General features: G+C 36.8%; 1 protein-coding gene and 1 pseudogene across 1 annotated transcript; one reads left to right on the top strand and one right to left on the bottom strand.

The window, feature by feature from the left end:
- Positions 1-15433: 15433 nt before the first annotated feature.
- LOC136225681 (uncharacterized) lies at positions 15434-16269 on the bottom strand. Its single transcript, XM_066013788.1, has one exon. It carries the CDS (start codon positions 16239-16241, stop codon positions 15543-15545), a length of 699 nt encoding a protein of 232 aa, XP_065869860.1. The 5' UTR covers positions 16242-16269; the 3' UTR covers positions 15434-15542.
- A 4307-nt stretch (positions 16270-20576) lies between these two features.
- On the top strand, positions 20577-21200 carry LOC136227053 (uncharacterized; annotated as a pseudogene).
- The last annotated feature ends 3053 nt before the right edge of the window (positions 21201-24253 follow it).

Genomic DNA, 24253 nt, shown 5'->3' on the forward strand with positions numbered 1-24253 from the left:
AGAATTTATCAAACTTGACACCACTCAAGCTCTTTGTGAACACGTCTGCAACCTGATTTTCAGTATTGATATGTGTCAGAACAATCTCTTCTTGTAACACCTTATCTCTAATAAAGTGGTAGTGGACTTCTACATGCTTAGTTCTAGCATGAAAAACTGGATTTTCTGCCAGCCGTATTGCCGATTGATTATCGCAGTACAGAGTAACTGCATAATTTGTTAGTTGACACAAATCCTTTAGCAACCTTACAAGCCAAACACTTTCTTGTGCTGCCATAGCTGACGCTCGGTATTTTGCTTCTGTTGTCGATAGAGACACAGTTGGCTGTCTTTTGCTACACCAAGAAACTGCTCCAGCGCCAAGCATAAAAACATACCCAGTAGTTGAGTGTCGAGTATCAGGGTCACCAGCATAGTCAGCATCACAGTAGCCCACTAACTTACAATCTCCACCTTTCACATATAGAATACCACAATCAAACGTACTTTTCACATATCTCATAATTCGCCGAACTGCTTCCAGATGGGGTTTCTTTGGATTTTGCATGTAGCGGCTCAACACACCAACTGCAAAAGAAATCTCAGGCTTGGTTAAAGTTAAATAAATTAAACTTCCCACCAATTTCTGATACATTGTGGCATCTTCTAAATCAATTCCTTCATGAGCACATATTTTGGCATTTGGCTCCATGGGAGACGAAATTGGTTTACACTCCAGCATTCCGAATTTTTGCAGCAAATCTCTTGAATACTTCTTTTGACAGAGAAATATCCCTTTTTTAGTACGTTCTATCTCAAGGCCAAGAAAGTGCTTGAGTTGACCAAGGTCCTTCATCTGAAAGCGGACTGATAAATTCTCCCTTGTTCGACTAATTTCTTCTTCCCAATCTCCTGTAATGATTAAATCATCCACATACACCAACACAACAGCTATCTTGCTTCCATTTGTTTTGACAAACAAACTAGAGTCTGCAGATGTCACAGAATATTTACTGAAAACTAGAAATTCAGCAATTTTACCATACCAAGCCCTTGGTGCTTGTTTCAGCCCATACAAAGCCTTTCGTAGCTTACACACATACTCAGGATGATCTTGACTTTGGAAGCCCATCGGTTGATTCATGTAAATCTCACGATCTAACTCTCCATGTAGAAAAGCGTTTTTAACATCCATCTGCCACAAGTTCCAATCATTGTTAGCAGCTAAAGCAAGTAAAACTCGAACTGTTGTAAGTTTAGCAACCGGACTAAACGTTTCATCATAGTCTAGTCCATATTGTTGAGAAAAACCACGTGCTACCAATCGAGCTTTAAATCTCTCGATTGATCCATCTGTTCGCCGTTTTATTTTAAACACCCACTTACAAGAAATAGGTTTGACATCCTTAGGCTTTGGTACAAGCTCCCATGTCTGATTTTGTTCTAATGCAGCAATCTCCTCAGTCATAGTTGTTTTCCACTCTGTACACAAAATTGCTTCTTCAAACATTTCTAGTTCTTTTGCATCAGCTTCCATGGCAACATTGGCATATTTGGGATTTGCTTTTTTAATTCTGCTAGATTTTCGGATCGAAGTTGGTGCTTCTCTTTCCGATTCTCTTTCTACAGATTCTTTTTCTTCTCTCGATTGCTGATGTGTACCAGATTGCCAAGGACTCCTTGCTGCTTTTTTATTGAAATCAGAATCAGATTCTTTGTCAACACTTTCGTCTATACGCAGCGGCACTATTTGAGTCTCGTCTTTTGAAGTACGTGGTTCAGGTGTTATCTTCTTCTCTGAGGACCACCATGAAGATGCTTCATCAAAGACCACATTTCTAGAAGTGAAGCACTTTCCAGTTGTAGGATCACAACATCTCCACCCTTTTCGTTGATTATCATATCCTACAAAAAAGCATTTTACAGCTTTCTTTTCCATCTTGTTTCGCAATTTGTCAGGTACAAAAACATAGCATACACATCTGAAAACTCGAAAGTAACTAACTGTAGGTTTTATATTCCATAATTTCTCAAAGGGTGAGAGAAAACATAACCTTTGTTGTGGAAGTCTGTTGGTAACAAAGGTAGCAGTTTTCATTGCTTCTGCCCAAAAACGACTTTGAACATTCTTTGCATGAAGCATACTTCGACATATCTCTGCCAAATGACGGTTCTTCCTCTCAGCTACTCCGTTTTGCTGTGGAGTGTAAGGACAAGTAAATTGATGGCGTATTTAATGCTCTTGAAGAAATTCTGTGAACTCTTTTGAGACATACTCCCCTCCATTGTCAGTGCGTAGACAATAATTTTCTTGCCAACTTCACCTTCTGATATTCTCATGAACTCCTGAAACTTAGTGAATGTTTCAGATTTTTGTTTCATGAAGTAAACCCATACAAACTCCGCCTGTGAGGGTCACTTGGTGGCCTTTACAGCCGGTCCCAAGCCCGGACAAAGGAGGAGGGTTGCGGTAGGTTTGTGGCGGCCAGCGTAAAACTTAGCCACATCTTATGACATGAACCATAATATAAATACCGTTGGGGCGTTCCCTACTCAGTGACGCGTTGCACTTCCTAGACCCGGGTGTAGTGATAAATGTGCAAGGGTTGCTAGGTCGTCGCCCCGAAGCGGCGCGCCACCCCAGGACCCGGGGGTGGTGTCAAATATGCAAGGGTTGCGGGTAAATAAGCTAGTCCACGGTAATGGTAGGGGTAGGGGTAAGGGTAGTAGGTTACGCTTTGGGACATGGAACATAGGTTCTTTGACAGGAAGATTAGCTGAAATTGTAGATGTTATGAAGAGGAGGAGAATAAATATATTATGCCTACAAGAAACCAAGTGGGTTGGAGCCAAGGCTAGAGAGATAGCTCCTTGGGGTTATAAGCTTTGGTACTCAGGAAAGGATAAGGGTAGAAATGGAGTAGGTATTCTTATTGATAGGGAGTATATTGATGAGGTAGTAGCGGTGTCTAGGAAGAGCGATAGAATTATGAGTGTTAAGCTAGTGATAGGGGATGAGGTTGTGAATGTCATTAGTGTATATGCGCCACAAATAGGATTAGATGTGTCTATAAGACAAGCTTTTTGGGATGACTTAGAGGAAGTGGTGCAACAGGTTCCTAGGGATGAAAAAATGGTACTAGGGGGTGATCTCAATGGACACGTGGGTTCTAGGCGAGATGGGTTTGAGAGTGTTCATGGAGGGTATGGTTTTGGAGATAAGAATGAAGCAGGAAATGATATTTTGGAATTCGCATCAGCCTATGACTTGAGTATCATGAACACATGGTTTATGAAGAGAACATCCCACTTAGTGACTTATCGGAGTGGCGGTAATGCGAGCCAAATTGACTTCTTCTTAGTAAGGAGTGCCTGGAGAAAGAGTTATATTGATTGTAAGGTGATCCCTGGTGAGAGTACGACAACCCAACATAGAGTAGTGGTGCTAGATTTTCGAAGTAGGAAATGTATAAGAAAACAAACACCTCAAGTAGAGATTAAGATTAAGTGGTGGAAATTGCAAGGGGAGAATCAACAAAAATTTGTGGATGAGATGACCAAAAAAGATATTTGGACTTGCAATATGGATTCAGATATAGATTCGATATGGAATAAGATGGAGCATAGTATAAGGGAAGTAGCGAAGGAAGTTCTAAGGGAATCTAAAGGTAGCATGCCACCGGGTAAGGACACATCTTGGTGGACAGAAGAAGTACGACAAGCAGTAAAGAGTAAGAGAGAATCCTATAAACTATTGGGGAAATGTAGGAGTGACGAGAACTACGAAAAATACAAAGAGGCTAAAAGGGAAGTAAAGAAGGTCATACGAGATGCTAGAGCAAAGGTGAATCGGGATCTGTATACAAGATTGGATACGAAAGAAGGGGAAAGAGACATATATAGAATTGCTCGGATGAGAGATATGAAGACACGAGATCTCGGAAAAGTTAAATGTGTGAAGGATGTGGACCAGAAAGTCCTAGTTGGAGATAAGGATATCAAGGAACGATGGAGGTCCTATTTTGATGACTTATTTAATGGAGATCGCCAACAAGATGTTGGAGATATAAGTATCCATCACGATATGATAAATCATGAATGCCTGCGGAGAATTCAAAAGGGTGAAGTCAAAATGGCATTAAGTAAGATGAAGTTGAAGAAAGCAGTAGGACCTGATGGCATCCCTATTGAGATTTGGAGATGTTTGAGAGAAAGAGGAATCGAATGGTTGACGACGTTCTTCAACAAAATTTGGAGAAACAATAAGATGCCATCAGAATGGAGGAAAAGTACCTTAATCCCTTTGTATAAGAACAAAGGCGATGTCCAAGATTGTGCCAACTATCGGGGAATCAAATTAATGAGTCACACTATGAAACTTTGGGAGCGAGTGATTGAACAAAGGCTAAGAAGGATGGTGAAGATCTCGGAAAACCAGTTTGGCTTTATGCCGGGAAGATCAACTATGGAAGCCATCCATCTAATGAGACAATTAATGGAGCACTATCGAAATAAGAAGAAAGACTTGCATATGGTTTTCATTGACTTGGAGAAAGCATATGATAAGGTACCAAGGGAAGTACTTTGGTGGGCCTTGATAAGGAAAGGCATTTCACGGAAATATATTGACATCATAAAGGACATGTATGAGGGAGTATGCACGAGTGTACGTACTAGTGTTGGGAAGACTGAAGAGTTTCCTATTACGATTGGAGTGCATCAAGGTTCCGCACTAAGCCCATTTCTTTTTGCCATCGTTATGGATGAACTAACAAGTTCACTTCAAGATGGTATACCATGGTGCATGCTGTTTGCAGATGATATTGTGTTGGTTGATGAGACGAAAGAAGGAGTGGAGATGAAGTTGGAACTATGGAGGCAAACTCTAGAATCTAGAGGCTTTAAGTTGAGTCGAAGTAAGACAGAATATTTGGAGTGTAAGTTTAGCGGCCGTAGGAGTAGGGAGGCAGGGACAATCACCCTAGATGGAGAGTTGTTCAGGCCTCGGATTGCTTCCGGTATTTAGGATCTATTATCCAAACGGACGGAGAAGTAGATGGAGATGTTGCTCATAGGATTAAAGCTGGTTGGTCGAAGTGGAAGAGTGCTACGGGTTTCCTTTGTGATCCCGGCATGCCTAATAGATTGAAGGGAAAATTCTACCGGACGGCAATTAGACCAGCATTGTTATATGGTACGGAGTGTTGGGCAGTGAAACACTGCCACATCCATAAGATGTCGGTGGCGGAGATGCGTATGTTGAGATGGATGTGTGGTCACACGAGAAAGGACCGGGTGCGTAATGAAATAATTAGGACAAAAGTAGGGGTCACATCTATTGAGAATAAAATGAGAGAAAACCGACTAAGGTGGTTTGGCCATGTGAGACGTAGAGCGCTTGATGCGCCGGTTAGGAGAACCGAAGAGTGGCAAAGGGATGTAGTGGTGAGGGGTAGGGGAAGACCTAAGCAAACTTGGAGGAGGGTGGTCGAGAGTGATATGAGTTTATTGGGAATTGAGGAAAATATGGTAGTGGATAGGACGGAGTGGAGGGAGCGAATCTGTGTCGCTGACACGACTTGATTTTCACGGTTTTATATGATGGTTCATGTTAGCCGACCCCGAATCATTTCGGGACTAAGGCTTTGTTGTTGTTGTTGTTGTTGTTGTTGTTGTTGTTGTTGTTGTTGAAGTAAACCCATACATACCTTGAGAAATCATCAATGAAGGTCACCATGTACTTCATCCCACCAATAGACGCTTCCTTGATAGGTCCAAACACATCAGAATGAATCAACTCTAATGGCTCCTTTGTTTTGAATTTGGATTCTTTGTAAGGCAATTGATGTGCCTTACCATATTGGCATCCTTCACACACTGTGTTGGTGTTTACTGCAAGTTGAGGAAGACCTTTCAGCATTGTCTTTTTCATTATCACATTTAGCTTCGAATAGCTAACGTGACTTAACCGCTTGTGCCACAAGTCAGCCGTCTCGTTATTCCTTGTCTTATCTACATATGCAGCTTCTGCGACCATTACATAAACTGACTCTGACCTTTCTCCCTTCAATATGGGTTCTTCACAAATCTCAAGGTTGCGATAAACCTTCACATCTTGTGGACCAAACAGAACAAAATGGCCAGAAGATGTTAATTGTGAAATTGATAGAAGATTTTTCTTCATACCTGGAACATGGTAAACATGCTGGAGCGGCACCTTATCAGCACTATATTGAGAGGTAACTGTAGTATTGCCGATGTGAGCAATTGGCAGCTTTGAGTTATCCGCCGTAACCACAACTTTGTTTCCTCTGTACTCGGATAAATTCTGCAACTTGTCTTTATCACCTGTCATGTGATTTGAACAATCCGAATCAAAAATCCAATCTTTCTCATGGTCGAAGTGTTTATAAGTAGTTGCTGTAAAAGCAAATTCCTTTTCTGCTGCAAGAAATGCCTCTGCCTCCCAATCTTCCTCACTTTTGGATGTGGTTGCATTATCCTCGGTGGCTGCATTACTCTCGACTCCTTTTATCTTTGACCAACAATCTTTCGCCACATGTCCCTTCTTCCCGCAATTGTAGCACTTTCCTTCAAACTTTCTTTCATTGCCGTGATACTTCCCTGTTCCTCTTTGATGAGTGACTTTGTCTGCATTTTTATACTTGTGTTGTTGCTTGAAACTTCATTTGTATTTACTGTTTTTATTGGTGTAGAGAGCTTCCTCCTCACCTTTTAGAGAGACTCCTCCCATCTGCTTAGCTAGTGCTTCTTGACCAGCAATCAGATTTTCAAATTCAACAAGTGATGGTTGATTTTGCCATCCTTGTATTGCAGCAACAAAACTTCTAAAGTCAGACCTCAAACCATGAATGATTATTCTCCTCATTCTGGTTTCCCCGATTGGAGCCTTTGGATCCAACTCAGATATTTCACGGCAAAGAGACTTTACTTTGTGAAAGTATTGAGCAACCGACATGTCACGTTGGGCTAATGATAACAATTCACTCTCTAGCAATTGAAGTCTTGTATCATTCTTCTTAGAGAACAACACAGAGAATGTATCCCAAACTTCCTGAGGAGTTTTCACATCACGGATATGCTCTAGCACATCTTCTTCAACTGTAGTTTTTAAAGCGAACATCGCCTTGCCCGCTTTAATCTTCCACTTACGCAGAGTAGAGTTTGTATCCTCCACCAAGGGTTGTGAAACTTCGCTTCCATTAACAACCTCCCACAGGTCTTGGCCCTGCAAGTAAGACATCATACATGTAGACCAAGTATTGTAGTTTTGATTGTTGAGCTTTTTTATTCCACCAACAACATGAAGATCGCTCATTTTGATAAGAAGGAAAAGCACTAAAAAAAAAACCAGGCTCTGATATCAATTTGTTGAAATTGAGACTTGATAATTGAACTGAATTTTTTGTTATTATTTCAGCAAAGCAATTCCATTTAAATAGGCTTACAAAAGAAAGAAACGTTGGCTCAACCCTAAATAATAGAAACAGAAAGAAACGTTGGTTTACAACCAAAACCCTAAATAATAAAAACAGACTCCTATAAAATAGAACAACTAGAGACTTAGTAAAAGCTAATGACTCAGTAAACTAATTAAAATAAACATTGAAATATCTGATAAGTTGGTGTTGTATTTCAACACGCCACTGGAACCTAAGGGAATTACCACATTACATGAAGTCGTCACTAACATATAAGGTAATTAATTTTATATATTTATACAAGGGATAAGGTGTAAAAATCCCTCTGACATTTACATCTAGGAGTAATTTTACCTCTAACGTTTAAAATTGTGTAATTTTATTTTTAACGTTGACAGTCAACAGCAATTTTATCCCTAACGTTGACAAGATAGGTCAATTGATGAAATTATTCATCAAATTGTCTTCTCGGTCATGAATCTTGTCATATACACTTCATATATGTGCGTCATTTTATCACTCATTAGTAACATATCATAAATATATGATTACACGTGAATTTTTTTTAAAAAAATTAAAATACATACTGTATTTTGTATGAGTTGCACAAAAAATTCAAAGCTCAAGCAAGCCTGTGTAAAAACCAAAAGTTATTGCACTATTCCTGAACACTGAATTTGCCTAAGTCAGCATTTTTGGCACATAAATGGAAATGAATACATTGATTAAAAACTATCATATCATACAGTTTCACATAAGAGAAACAATATGTGACCTATATGCAAAAGCACGAAACAGGTAATGACTCCTCATCAAGGTAGAAGAGCATACTGTAAGAATTCAGTCTGGATTTGCAACTCCTCACCATAGGAAAACCAAGACAATAGAGCCAAGTCCAGTAAAAGTTGCACAGGGCACAACAGAAAGAGCAGCATGAGACCTGAAAAAACGATTAAAAGAAACTGAAGAACATGAAACATTAAAGAAATAGGAAAATCTGGTATAACAAGGACTTTTTTGTACTGCCTCAAGCCCTCAAATTTTAAGGCAAGGTTTAGTTACGGATAATATAGAACAGATTAAAACAAGTAGGCTGCTTAAGGTGTTTAATATTATTTAATTCATTCATAGTTGTCTACATCCAACTTCTGACCTCCTTAATACCTGTTTCTATTGTAATACGATGTTTACATATATAATTATTGTTTCTAGGGAAGGGTACAAAATGGTTTGGTCCATTTTCAAAGATAAACTATGTGGTTTAAAAATTTACAAAAAGACATTCCGTTAGCAAAAGCAGTCTAAATGTCAAATGGCATGAATTTGTTATGACGTGGCAAATAAAGGCACATAGCCTGGAGAGGTATTTTGGTCCTCCTCCTTCCTCTCTCTTTTGTCTTCTCCTTTTCCCCCACTCCATCTGCGCCTTCCATATATTTGAGAGATTTGAAGATCGGATTTTCTCAAATTCTACATACTTTACAAATCCAAACATCGCATTAACCATTCAAATCAACAGTGATTCATCTCTTCATCTACCTCCGGTCCCAACGTCTCTGCCCATCTCTGTATCTCCCTGCTTCAATTCGTGCAACGTTTTATCTTTAGTGCTACCTCAGCTTTTTCTTAAAATAAAATCTTCAAATCTCTCAAAACATATGGAAATTGCAGATGGAGTTGGGGAGAAGTGAAAGAAGGAGGACAAATATTCCTCCAAACCATGTGCCTTTATTTGCCACATCATCAAAAATTCACATCGCTTGCCATTCAAACTGTCTTTGCTAACAGAACTTATCAAATGGTACCTCTTTTTAAACCATGTAGTTTAGGTTTAAAAATGACTCAAAATACATGGTTTATTTCTGTACTTTTCACTTGTTTTCATTGATTGTAGATAAAGTATCTTTCAAACAAACAGTACTAAAGAGCTCAATGTTGTGAAATTAAACTTACACAATTGGTTCACTAATGTGTCCTAGTAGTGTCTGCATTATGCAAAAGGAGACATCATTCACTAATGCAGCTCTATGCAAAGAGACTATTCAACGCTCACTTGGAATAATTATCCTGCTAAACAAAATTTAATCGGATTAAGAGCTATAACAACAACAACAAAGCTTTAGTCCCGAAATGATTCGGGGTCGGTTAACATGAACCATCATATAAAACCGTGAAATCAAGTCGTGTCCGCGACACAAATTCTCTCTCTCCACTCTGACCTATCCATTGCCATATTTTCCTCAATCCCCACTAAACTCATATCACTCTCGATCACCCCCTCCAAATTTGCTTAGGTCTTCCTCTACCCCTCACCACTACATCCACTCTTCAGTCCTCCTAACCGGCGCATCAAGCGCTCTTCGTCTTACATGGCCAAACCACCTTAGTCGGTTTTCTCTCATTTTATTCTCAATAGATGTAACCCCTTACTTTTGTCCTAATTATTTCATTACTCACCCGATCCTTGTTGAAACACCTTTTCACATGATTTTGATTTGACAAAATTATTTAACAAGAATTAAATCTCCATGATAAAAATATTCTAACACATTAAATTTAAATGCTTTGGTTTATTTATACTAATGTGTTTGTTCTATGATGAGTTATTTAATTTATAAGACATTAAGTTGTAAGGCCCACAAGAGAAAGTCAAGACCAAGTCAACGGATAAAAGTCTCACGGCTCAAGCAGATCAAAACGCAGTCTGTACTGAGTAAAACGCAAGCCCAGCAATGAGAAGGATCGAGAAGCCTTCGACCAAAAGCTTCAAAACGAAGCTGCTGAGTTGAGCGACAAGAAAGTCAGGTCAGCGGCTGACCTGAATAAACTTGAAGACAAAGTATTTCTACTTTGGGTAAAGTTCAGAAGACGCAGAAAGCTGTCTGGAAGACTTTACCATAAATGTGGAGACATTCTGTCTTGTCTGACGGAAAGCTGCTGAGCACTGCCGAAGACAGAAGATACAAGAATTTGATTGGCCGAGGACGCTGAGCACGTACTGAGTGAAAGCGACAGTAAGCCGTTTCCCTCCAACGGTTATTTCGAAATTCGAAATTACCGGTGCATCAAGTGTCACTATAAATAGGTCACTCAAACGCTTTATTCGATGCAGATCTTCAATTAAGTCGAAACGTTGACCAAATTGTTATTCGAAGTTCTGTGAGAAATGCAAAGCAAATCTTACACCAATTTCAATCCTGTGTAAAAGTCTAGAGTGATCTCGTTCATCTAAAGTGTCTTAGCAATTGTTGTTTAGGACAAACAAACACTTATCATTTCTAGAAGTATAGAAAGGAGAAGCTGAGTACTCGGTCATAGTACTCAGCGGTAGAAATAGGAGTGAGTAGAGGAATAGAGGAAGTTACTCTTGTATACTCAGCTTTCTATTGTAAAAGATTTGTGCTCTACCTTTAAAGAGCTCAGTAGAGGATTCTGAAAAGCTCGGAAGGAATTCCGGGCACTGGACGTAGGCGGAGAGGCCGAACCAGGATAGTTCCCTTCAATATAACAGTGTTTCACTGCCCAGCACTCCGTACCATATAACAATGTTGGTCTGATTGCCGTGCGATAGTTCCCTTCAATCTATTAGGCATACCGGGGTCACAAAGGAAACCCATAGCACTCTTCCACTTCGCGCAATCTATTATCCTTTAAAAATTGGGTTCCCTGGTTTAGTGATTTGGATTCTTTCTTGTCTAAGGTTCATATTCCAATAAGGGAATACATATGAACTGGTTTCGTAACTCTTCTCAAACATCAAATCTCTCATTTACTACACATCACAAAGCTACCTAATATAGAATATAAACTTGAACTTGGATAGAGCTATTTGAGACATAGACAACATAAGAATTGTTCACAAGTTACTGATAATCAACCTAAAATTAATTAGACTTAAAATAAAATACAGCACATGAAATATCCAATTCAAGGAACAAAGTACATATTCATTGACGCATTTTATCAAACAGCTTGGCCACATTTTTCTCCAAGTTTCAGATAACCAAAATGAGAAATTCAAAGCGATAAATAATCAGATATAAATCTGAATGAATGAAACTACTAAAGAAGGATTTAAAAACTCAACTTCATGACTAGATAAACAAGTAAAGATTCTTTCATTATTTAGATAATAGAGAGAAGGAGAGAGAGTTACCGGGGAAGAGCTCAACTTCTTCAATAGCTCAAGCAAACCAAGGGAGAGTCGGAGAGCATCATTTTCAAATTACTATCGAAAGTAACGGCCAGTAAAGCTGAAGTGGTGATCCCAATTCCGACGAGCTGATATTCTCACGGTGATCGGAGGAACGTGGCAGTAGAGAGAGAGCCGGAGGGTTGAGTGCGAGCTTCCACATCTGATGGGGGGAAACCCAAGAAAATTATAAGGGACAAAAACTTAAATTTTTTTCCTCAACTTGGCTTACAATATTAAATTACGGGTAAATTGAACCTCTAGCAATCAATTTTAATTTCTTTTGAATAAATCACTGTAAGCTATTGATAAAAAAAAAATGTTAAGCTATACTTACTTTTGTTTTTTCCAATATTAGATGGTGATAAACTTTAATAAAATAAGTCCATTCATGGTAGGGAAAACAAAATAAATCTTACTTAATTAAAAATAAAATAAGCATAGAAGACACTAAAAAATGATAGTTCAGTATATAAAAGAAAAAGGTAGGATATGGTCATGTTTGGTAAACATATTTTTGGAGTAAAATTATAGGTTTGAATTGTTTTAGAGGTTTTAACTAGTCAAATTTCTAATAGTGGTGTTTAGTAAATAGAGGATTTGAAATAGTTGATTGGATCGAAAAAACTAATTTTGAAAAACAAGTTTTTTTAAATAGATTATTGCTTTTTTTGTTGGCCTAATGCTCTTTCAGCCTCCTTAACTTGTTCAAATTGGTCATTGTACCCCTTTAACTCATTGAATGTCCTATTTAACCCTTTAACTCTATAAAAATGGCATTTCCCACCCCCTTAACCTGTCCATTCTGGTTATTTTACCCCTCCACAACTCATCGAATGTCCTATTTACCCCCTTAACTCCATAAAAGTGGTATTTCTTACCCTTTTATAGTTCAAAATTAATAGAACTTATTCAAATAAGTTTGAAAATATATCTTTTTAATATCACTTTTTTTATTTTGTTTTAATTTAATAATTATATTGATCATTCATGTGTTTATTACAATAATATCGTATTACAATGATTAGATAATCAAAGTGTGCTTAGAGATGCAGGGGGCGCCTGGCTTTCTGGGTTCTCCCAGAATTTAGGGTTGGGTTCTTCCTTTTCTGTGGAGCTCTGAGCTATTCTTACTGGAATCAATCTTGCTAAAAGGCTGGGTGTTAAGAGGCTCTCTGTGGAGTCTGATAATTTGGAAGCAATCAAAATGATTTCTGAGAATCATTCTATGGGTCTTAACAGTCGCAACCTCATCAAAGCTATTAAAAGGCTTTGCTCCTCCTTTGAGTTCGTAGAGTTCAGACACATTTTTAGAGAGCAGAATCGTGTTGCTGATCGCTTGGCGGCGGCGGGCCATGAAGGGACGTTAGGCATTACTACCCTTCATGTTTTCCCTAGTTTCATCTCTCCTCTTCTCTTAGAAGATAGGATTGGGGTTAGCTTCCCTAGGCTAATTCCTGGGTAGTTTGTTGTTGTTCGTTTTTCTTTTCCTTTTCTACCAAAAAAAAAGATAATCAAAATGTAACTAGCCAAAAAATTGAAAAGAGAATGAATGAATAAAAGATACAAATAACAAGAACATTAATATAAACAAGTTAAAAACATTATTATGTAGGGATAAAGTATCAAAATATGTCTATGCTTTTTGGGGAAGTATCAATTTAGGTTCCATGTACAAAATAGCACCAATATATGTTAACATTTAAAAAATGGTATCAATTTAGGCATCAATAACGAATTGTAAGGGATGAGAAATAGTACTTTTGTGGAGTTAATGAGGTAAATGAGACATTCTATGAGTTGGGAGGGTAAATGGAAAAGTTGAGGGAGTGAGAAATATCACTTTTATGGAGTTAAGAGAGTAAATAGGACATTCGATGAGTTGGGGGGTAAAATGACCAATTTAGACAAATTAAGAGGGTTGGGGGAGCATTAAGCCTTTTTTGTTAGCTGTTTTGACTAGCTAGTTTGGGTAAATGACAAATAAAGACATGATAAAACATTTATTTGAGGTTAAAAGGTAATAATTAGGGTTGAAAGTTAATAATTAGGGGTAAAATGACATTCAAAATGGATGGAACAATAAACTAATGGAAAAAGCTCATCAAATTAGCTTTTTGAATCCAAACTCAAATCTCTCCTCACCAAACACTACTATTAAAAGTTTGACTAGTCAAAACATCTAAAAAGGCTCAAACCTCTAATTTTACCCTCAGAAAGCTTTTTACCTAACATGTTCAATGTCCTTAATTGTTATTTTACACAAACAGCTATTAGCAATTAGCTAAATTTCACCAAACAAGTTTAGAATTAATGTAATCAGCTAACAGCTATTTGCGAAACAAAGCCTTAATACATCATTTGAATTTGTTCAAAAAAGCTTTATTAACTTTTAAAGTGTCCGAAAAACCCTTTCAACTTATATAAAATGTTCAGTTAGTCGTTTAAACTTGCATAAAATGTAATCAATTGATCACTCTATTAAAAAAAAGTAAATTAGACGTGGAAGATGTAAATTACAACGGAAACAAACATAAAATTATTAATTTATTATCATAGGTAATCAATTGCCCATTAAGCCTTTTTCCATCCCGTATTTTGGTGTCATGACGTTTTAGGTCGGGTTTTTGAAAATCCAAAAAAAGTTTGAGAGGATTTGAGAGGTTTGTATATTTTGAGTTGAAATCATGAGAATGGCAAAAATATCAAAAGGGGGTGGTGATAAGCAATTTAGGGGCAGTAAATAGCAGTTCACTTGATAAAAAGATAGTTCTGTATATAAAATTATTTCATATCGAAAAAGGTAGGATATGATATCTTAAAGACTTAGCTCTGTTTTTCTTTTAAGTTAATTTTAAAAAACTGATTTTAATTAATTTATTACTCCATTTTTTTAAAAGGTATTTTTTACCTTTATTTACTATGTTCTAATCCCAAATAAATACTTTATCATTGATTTAGAGAAATTGAAGCGTCATTTTTTAGGCGGAGAAAGAGAGGAGAGAGAACACTCGTGTTATTAGACAAATCCATAGATTTCAAGCTATTCAACATTCCTATCTCCTCCGTTAATGGCACAAAGAGTATAAGTTATGGTTACTTTGTTTTTGACAAAGTAACTATTACTTTATTTTTTTACTATTGGGTGATCATATATAAAATTAATCTAATGGTGGAAAAAACACAAAGTCATCATCCAATAGTAGGAAAAATCAAAGTAATAGTTACTTTGTTAAAAACAAAAGTAACCATAGTGTCTATCTGGCATAGAGATGGGAGAGAAAGAAATAGAGAAAGAGAAATGAGGGAGAAAAGAAGAGTAAAATGGTAATTTTAGGTTTTAAAATGGTGAAAGGAGAGAGATAACCGGTTAAAAGATGAGTCAACGGTTGCAAAAAGCTGGTCAACAATCATAGTGACAATTAGTGTAACAAAGTGTAAAATTCAATTGTCATACCGGGAAGAATTGAAGTTCAGTGGCCACAATGTGAAAATGTGTATAGTTCAGTGACCATGGATGTAATTTACCCAAACAAATTTACACAATCGGCTACTCAAATCAGCTAATTAAAAAAAGATAATCGGCTAACAATTAATGTAATCAGCTATCAGCTAACAAAAACAGGACCTTAATACACCATTTGAATTTGTTCCAAAAAGCTTGATTAACTTTTAAAGTGTCCAAAAAAATCATTTCGACTTGCATAAAATGTTCAGTTAGCCCTTTAAACTTATATAAAAGGTAATCAATTAATCATTTGATTGTAAAAAAAAATAAGTTAAATGTGAAAGATCTAATTAATTAAAATGGAAACAAACATAAGATTATTAATTTATTATCATAGCTAATTAGAAAATATAATTAATACAACATCCTTTCTTATTTCTTACTACTATATAATCAAAACACAATACTTAATTTAATTAAATTAGTTCTTCCCATACTTAGCCTTATATTCAGTCCACAACTGATCAACAGGCTTTCCAAGCAACTCATCAAAGAAAGTAACACTATAAGTATCTCTCAACTTCTTGTTAATTTCAGCCACAAATCCATTTCTAAGATCATTACAATACTCCAAAAACCTAGCCGTAACACCGTAACTCTCATCCCACCGTGTCCCATCTCCCGGCTGAGTCCAACCGTCCGGTACAAAATTAGCTTTCAGACGAACAAAATCAGCAATTCCGTCAATTAATCCCATCGGAGCTTTTGTACCAGCTGAACCATCAAATTGCCAAACATGTGTCATTTCATGGTAAACAACTCCATTGAAATCCCTCTTCATGTTTTCTCCTTGAATATTCTCGATGAAGTTATCGCCGACGATTATCTCGTCGTTACTCACTGCTGCAACGTAGGTCTCGTCGCGGTCGTCGAGGAATAGGGAGACGTCGTCGACGGTGTTTTTTCGTTCGGCGTCGGAGTTTTGGTGGAAGAGTCTCCAGATGAAGTCGGTTGCGGATGACATTGTTTGTTTGGTGTATTCTTCTCCGAGTTGATTGGTGAATGCGATGCCGCCGGGGGTTGTTGCTGCCCTGTTTGTGACTTTGTATTCGACTACTACTGCTTGGATGGCGTTTATGGTTGTGAGGAAACAGAGGAAAGTGAAGAAGATACGAGCCATGGTGGTGTTGTGTTTTGTGGTAATTTCTTATGGTCATGTCTTTGTTTATATAGAGATGGAAAGAAAGAGCGGAGAAAGTTCATTCTGTTTGAACTTTTCCAAACCCATAAATTCATAATATCACTATCTGTCACTTGAATGTTTCTGTTTTTGCCATAGTAAATAGAAAGACTAGACTTATACCCCAATTAACAAGCAATTGACATGGTCAATGGCGTACACGACAATCAGAGGGGCGGATACAGGAATGGGTAGGGCTGAATAATTATTCGAGCTCGGCTCGGTGAAAACTCGATCAAAGTTCGGCTCGACTCGAACTCGGGATCGGCTCAACCACTAATGAGATGAGTCCGAGCTTTCTCGGGTTTGGCTCGAAACCTCGCGAGCAGTCTTAATTATTTTTAATTACTATATATATTTAATATATATTTCATTGGTTATTATTAATTTTTATCACAATTCACGACTCAAATAAAATTTAACCTATACAAAATGACACACAAAAAAAAAATTAGATATTTGAGTCTTTAGCTAAACAATTAGGTTTTGATAAGGAATAAAATACATTATAAACTTTAATATATATGTCGTTATTTGAAATTTTTCTCCGAACTTGTGTTTTCCGATTACAAGTATCATATACTGTTGCAATCTCGACAATAATATGATTGTTTTTCTTTATAAATATATTTTTTTATAGTAATGTTAATATTTCATTAAGTAGTAAAATTGCAAGTACAACATGAAACCAGTAAGGAATAAAACCTCACATACATATAGGCTAAGTCTAATACATGGTCCACCGGGACAAGAAAGTGACTATTAAAATAAAATAAAAAAATATTAAAGGCACATCAAACATAAGCAACGGTTGAATATATTGATCGTATTTCCAAAATTCACCTGAAAGCAACTGTATACCAATCTTCAACATTTGAACCATTCTGAACCTTCGGATCATAGTTATTTCTTTTACAACCACATAGATCCAATAATCTATGGATAAAATCTACCGTTTCTGTCATTGCTAAAAGGATACAAAAACAAAGATAGACGCAGTTCAAACGGATCCAGAGATCCGATAAAATATATAAGATCCAACTAAAAACTGACACAAATAAAAGAAAAAACAACTATGGAAAAGAAAAACAGAAAAACAAGAATGGTTGAAGCTTCATTCTTCTTCCTCAACTAGCCAGCGGCAAAAGAGGAAGACAGCCTTTATATTTTTCTTGTTTTTTTTTCAGTTTTCATTTTCAACATTTTTTATCGTTTTTTTTATATTTTCTCATTTTTTTCTTTTTTTTATTAATTTTCGTGTTATTTATTTATTTTTTGGATAAGGTACCAAAATAGGCCTAAGGTTTTTGGGGAAGTACCAATTTAAGCTCCACGTTTAAAATAGCACCAATATATCTTTAATGTTTATAACATAACATCAATTTAGGCTTAACGTTTACAACATAGCATCAATTTAGGAATTACTAACAGAACGTGACATGTCATCCGTTAAGTCTGCCAACTCAGCGCCACATCACATAAGGTACCAAAATATGCCTAAAGTTTGTAGAAAGTATCAATTTAGGCTTCACGTACTAAATAGCACCAATATAGGTTTAACGTTTATAAAATAATACGAATTTAAACTTAACGTTTACAAAATATATTCAATTTAAGATGTGTCAAAAAGATATTTTTATTTTTCTAGCATGGTACAAATTAAGGAACTGATATTAGGCACTTTGGATTTTGTGTGGCTGTATGATAACATTTTAGATACATTTTAGATCAGTTGTCCGTTGACAATTGATATTTTGTATGTCAATATGGTCCTATATCAATATCATTTTAACTAGTGTTCGAAATTTTGTGGATATTCAATTACTTTTAGTTTGCATATATATTACATGAGCTCGTGGAATTTAGGAGTCATGGATGAAAAACAAATATAAGATCTTAATGGGTAAGAATAATAATTAATTATATTATATTAAATAATAAAATAGAACTAAATAAAAAAGATAACATATAAATAATAGAGAAAAAATATAATATGATTAATTGTGACGTTTATCTTAAATTGGATATATTTTGTAAACGGTAAGCTTAAATTCGAATTATTTTGTAAACGTTAAGCCTATATTGGTCATATTTTGTACGTGAAGCTTAAATTGAGACTTTCTACAAACCTTAGGCTTATTTTGGTACCTTATGTGATGTGGCGCTGAGTTAGCAAATTTAACAGATGACGTGTCACGTTTTGCTAGTAATTTCTAAATTGATGCTATGTTGTAAACGTTAAGCCTAAGGTTGATGTTATGTTGTAAACGTTAAGCCTATATTGATGTTATTTTGAACGTGAAGCCTAAATTGGTACTTTCTCAAAAACCTTAAGCCTATTTTGGTACCTTATCCCTTTTAACTAAGCAAATATAAGTATTATAACGGTAATTAAATTTCATATTTTTTTTTCAGTTTGTCTATCAAATATGGTAATGAAATCTCTAATTCATTACATTACAAGTTTGATTACATTACATTGCATTACGTCATACCAAACGGACCCTTAAAGTCCGTTTGGTACGTTGTAATACAATGTAATATAATCAAAATTATAATGTACTCAATGTTGTAATATAATGGAATGGAATAACCATTACATGTTTCGTTAGTAAAATTTTACAATTGATGTAATGTAATTATCATTACATTACCATGTTTGTTTTGCTATGTGTTATCATAAACTTCTATTTACTCTTATAAATATGAGATAAGGTGTAAAATTACCCTTAACATTTATATATAGGAGCAATTTTATTCTTAACGTCTAAAATGGTGCAATTTTACCTCTAACGTTGGCAGCCACGCGCAATTTTACCTCCAATGTTGGCAAGTTGGGTCAAAACATATATATTTTGTTCCTTATTCTGCACCAATTGCACGTAAGATGATTCTAAAAAACGATTTCATATTTTTTATAATTTAATAATAGAATCGAAAATTAATATTTTAAAATTTGGTGAAATATTTAAACTTTTTTCTCCAATTCGTACAAAATAAAATATATTTTTTCTTGAAAAAAATACCATGTTCTTTGTTTTTAGGCTTAATACACCATTTGCCCTCTCTGAATTTGTCCAAAAAGCTTGATTGCCCTCCTGAACTTTCAAAGTATCCCAATGACCCTCTCAACTTGCATAAAATTAGGGCTGTAATCGAGCCGAGCCGAACCGAGCTTTGGCCTGTTCAAGCTCGGTTTGCTATAAAATTAACGAGCTCGAGCCTGAGCCGAGCTTGTTATAAAATTAACGAGTCGAGCCCGAGCCGAGCTTTGGCTTACTCAACGAGCTTGAGCCGAGCTTCGAGCTTGTTTCGAGCCCAAAATCCTCTTTTGGACTTGGTTCATTAAGAAAATTATCTAGCCATGAATTGTTTGTGAGTAAATTGTTAATTATATTTGTGAAGTTTGCTCGCAAATAACTCTTTAATTGTGTACATAAACAAGCTCACAAGCAAAGTTCGTGAATAAATAAACAAGATGCTTACAAATAGTTCGTCTATTACTCATTTATTATGTTCGTGAACGAACTCATCTAGTAGCAAATGAAATAATATTAAGTTTAGATATTTGTGAACTAACACAAAACTATATAGTTTTCTACAAAACTAAAATTTGTTCATAAATGTTATAATCGAGCCTGCTCGCGAGCTTTCGAGCCAAGCTTTAGTCTGTTCAAGCTTGGCTCGTTTACGAACCGAGCCAGTAAATCGTGTTCACAAGCGACTCGTTTACAAATCGAGCCGAGTCGAACCGAGCTTTTATCGAGCCGATCATCGAGCTGCTCATGAGCGGCTCTGTTCATTTACAGCCCTACATAAAATGTTCAGTTAATCAATTAATCATTCGGTTGTAAAAAAGTAAGTTAAATGCAGAAGATGTATTTCACGAATCTTAAAATGTTATTACATAATTAAAAATGGATTAAAAAGGAAGTTATTACTTGTTCAATTATAAAACTAGTCTTCTTTAATATTAGAACCGTATACCCCGATCTTTGCCGTTTTACTTTTTTTTAAGGCTCGTGCAATACATCTTCCGTATTTAACTTACTTTTTTTTGCAACAGAGTAATTAATTGATTATATTTTGCGCAAGTTCAGGAGGCTAACTGAACACTTTATACAAATTGAAGGGTTATCAGGATACTTTGAAAGTTTGGAGAGCGAATCAAATTTTTTGGATAAGTTTAAGAAACAAATGATGTATTAAGTCTATATATATATATATATATATATATATATATATATATATATTTTCTGTTTACTCGCAACCATAAATGTCACAAACAGGGCAGCTACAACCCCCGGCGGCATTGCATTCAACAATCAACTCGGAGAAGAATACACCAAACAAACAATGTCATCAGCAACCGACTTCATGTGGAGACTTTTCCACCAAAACTCCGACGCCGAACGAAAGAACACCGTCGACGACGTTTCTCTATTTCTCGACGACCGCAACGAGAACTACGTTGCAGCAGTCAGTAACGATGAGATAATCGTCGGCGATAATTTCATCGAGAAGATTCAAGGAGACAACAGGAAGAGGGATTTCAATGGAGTTGTTTACCATGAAATGACACATGTTTGGCAATTTGATGGTTCAGCTGGTACAGAAGCTCCGACGGAATTAATTGACGGAATTGCTGATTTTGTTCGCCCGAAAGCTAATTATGTACCGGCCGGTTGGGCTCAGCCCGGAGATGGGACAAAGTGGGATGAAGGTTATGGTGTTACAGCTAGATTTTTCGAGTATTGTAATGATCTTAGAAATGGATTTGTGGCTGAAATTAACAAGAAGTAGAGAGATACTTATAGTGTTACTTTCTTTGATGAGTTGCTTGGAAAACCTGCTGATAAGTTGTGGACTGAATATAAGACTAAGTATGGGAAGCACTAATTAATTTTTGTATTTTGATTATAGTTGTAATAAATAAGAAAGGATGTTGTATTTTGATACCTCGTTTCAAGCCGTTATAAATATATATCTTTAAACTTGATACGTTTTGTAAACTTTTAAAATAACCCATCACATAGTATAATTGGTTTGAAAACATATTACATACTTATAGTTGACTTTAAAAACCTATCACACTTCTGTAATTGGCTCATTCGGATCTCATGCTCACAAAATCGTTGATCCGTTATCTTTAACGGATAAGATGGCATGTGCGTGCCTTATAAAAAAAAGTCTGAATTCATTCTGTATGCCACTTGATGATCTGTCAAAGATGACAGATCAATAATTTTATATGAAGTAAATCCGAATGAACCAACTATATATATATATATATATATATATATATATTTATATATATATATGATAGGTTTTTAAAATTAAGTACTTGTGTGTGATATGTTTTTAAAATCAACTATAAGTATGTGATATATTATTTAAAAGTTTAAAGTGCCAATAGTCAAAACGTGTCAGGTTTAAAGATTTAAGTATGCATTAAAAAGACTAGTTTAGTGATTGGGTTGGGATATGTTCGATCAGTTTTTTTTGCTTCCTACATGAATATCATGATTAACCATAAAAATTAGAATTCAATCAGATTATAAAACTTAATTCTGAATATGTTATTATTTTCCATCTATAACAAATAAAGTATGTTTTTATATCTTAATTTAAAACTTTTAAATTCCAATTCATAAATCCAAAACTCTACGCAATATATCTCTAATCCTAATTTATAAACTCCGATACTTAAAATAAATTAGAAATAATGATTTTATTTGTTTGATATAATTTAAAATTAAAAATTGATATAATTGTGGATAATTGTTAGAAAGTGATATAATTTTTGGCCGTCTTTCTTATTTTCTGGAATTTGCTAATAGTTTTCAGTTTTTGAGATTAGACAATTGTATTTAAGGAAAATTACAAAACTGGGTCAAATGGGAGGTCCATTTACATATTTAACTCATTTACTCATCCTACTACATATCTAAACTGATTTTTTGTGACTTTCCCATAATACCCTCAATATTTACGCGCGTCTATCTCCATCCCATCTGACTTCGCATATTCGACCATATGCGAAGCCTACGAAGCTAATGTTTGGATTTACTTAATGAATTTAGTTCGCATATGCGAAGCCTGCGAAGCTGAAGTTTGTTTTGCTTGATGAATTTAGTTCGCATATGCGAATGCTGGATATGTTTTAAAGCTAATTCGCGAAGTGGTATATAACAAAAAATGGCAAACAACAACGGATTCTAACATTAAAATCATAACATTATCAAAATTTACAAGAAGATTGCCACAATAACAACATTCAAATCATAACATTATCAAAATTTACAACAAGATTGCCACAATGAACTCTACTAACGAATCATTTCAAAGTGAACCTAACTAATCCGGTACCAATCTTGATACGGATGAGTAATCTTGGTGTGCACCATGTGACACATCCATCCCAAAAGGTCTGGACTTCCATTTCTCATCCCACAAGGTCTAGACTTCCAGACCTTTTGGGATGGACATGTCCCACGGTGCACACCAAAATTACTCATCCGATTTAAAATTGGTACCGGATTAGTTAGGTTCACTTTGAAGATTGGCACCATGGGATGGACGTGTCCCATGGTGCACCCCAAGATTGACACAACCTCTCCTAACCAACCACTTTAGGAGTGAATGTGTCAATCTTGGGGAAGTTCATCCCTATACAGGAAAGAAAATCATCTCCCTTGCAGCCCAGTACGCCGCCTTCCAGAAAGGGATGCTACGTGATTCGGAATATATATATTTCCTGGCCCAAGACTAGGCCCAAGGGCCCGGAAGCCCACACCAATCTCCTATAAAGACCCCTAACAAGGGAAGAGGAGGGAGAGACTTCTTGAATGAACCTTCCGGGTAACCCCATATCTACTCGAATATTTCCTTTATAAATCCTCTTTGAATATCTAACTGTCTTGATCGTCGGAGTGTTCCCAGGGACCGCTCCCCGCACAGAGACGACCGCCGAGGAGCTCGGAACTCCCCGGAGAGAGCCCGGATCACTGTTTCGCATATCCTAATTATTTGGTGCGGTGATCGTGGAATACAATTGACCTCGGAGCCTCCAGCGAGATGCAAACACCAACTGAGTCCACTCCAACGGAAGCGCCGGAAGTTGGGGCGAACAGCTCTATGACGAACGTGGAGCGATCCGCACCGGTCATCCCTATTTCCCCTAGGAACCTGGCACCACTGATGGAGGAGGTAAGCCCGAAAGAAGAGGAGACTTACAATACTACACAACTCCTCAGTGCGATACAGGGTTTCCAAACCACGCAAGCTGTTCATACGGCGGCTCAGACAAAGATCATAGAGCAACAGAGAAGCTTGCAGGAGGAGAACGCCAAAATTTGGAAATACCTCAAGGCAGCAGCGGAGACACAAAGAGAAGGCGTGTCCCCGGGGCAGTCCTTAGGACCCGAGATGCCCGCGGGGAGAGGGGCTGGTGCCGCCACAACCGGAGGAAGCGGCGTACCACGGGAAGAGACAACGGCCGCAAACAGTGAAGACACGTTGGAACTAAAGATCCAACGCTTTTTAGACAAGAGAGCCCTCAGAGGCGTCATGGGAGGAAGTATCACCTCCAGCAAGACGCCGCTAGTACAAAGAATCATCGAGACAAGGTTCCCACGAGACTGGAAGGCTCATCGCCTATCGCAATATTCGGGAACCGAAGACCCAAACGACCACGTGGCCTCCTTCATGAGCACTATCAACATATATTCAAAAGACGAGGACATCATGTGCAAAGTTTTTCCCACCACACTCTCGTCTAGTGCCCAAGAGTGGTATCTGGGACTGGCCCCCGAATCAATTGACTCGTTCGATCTACTAAAAGATCTTTTCCTCTCCCGTTTCGCCACGGCAGCAAAGGTAAGGAAGATCAGCTCGGACCTCAACGGGCTCAAGCAGCGGGCAACCGAGCCACTACGTAACTTTCTTTCCAG

The sequence above is a fragment of the Euphorbia lathyris genome, chromosome 4 (genome assembly GCF_963576675.1).
Source record: "Euphorbia lathyris chromosome 4, ddEupLath1.1, whole genome shotgun sequence".
Lineage (NCBI taxonomy): Eukaryota > Viridiplantae > Streptophyta > Magnoliopsida > Malpighiales > Euphorbiaceae > Euphorbia > Euphorbia lathyris.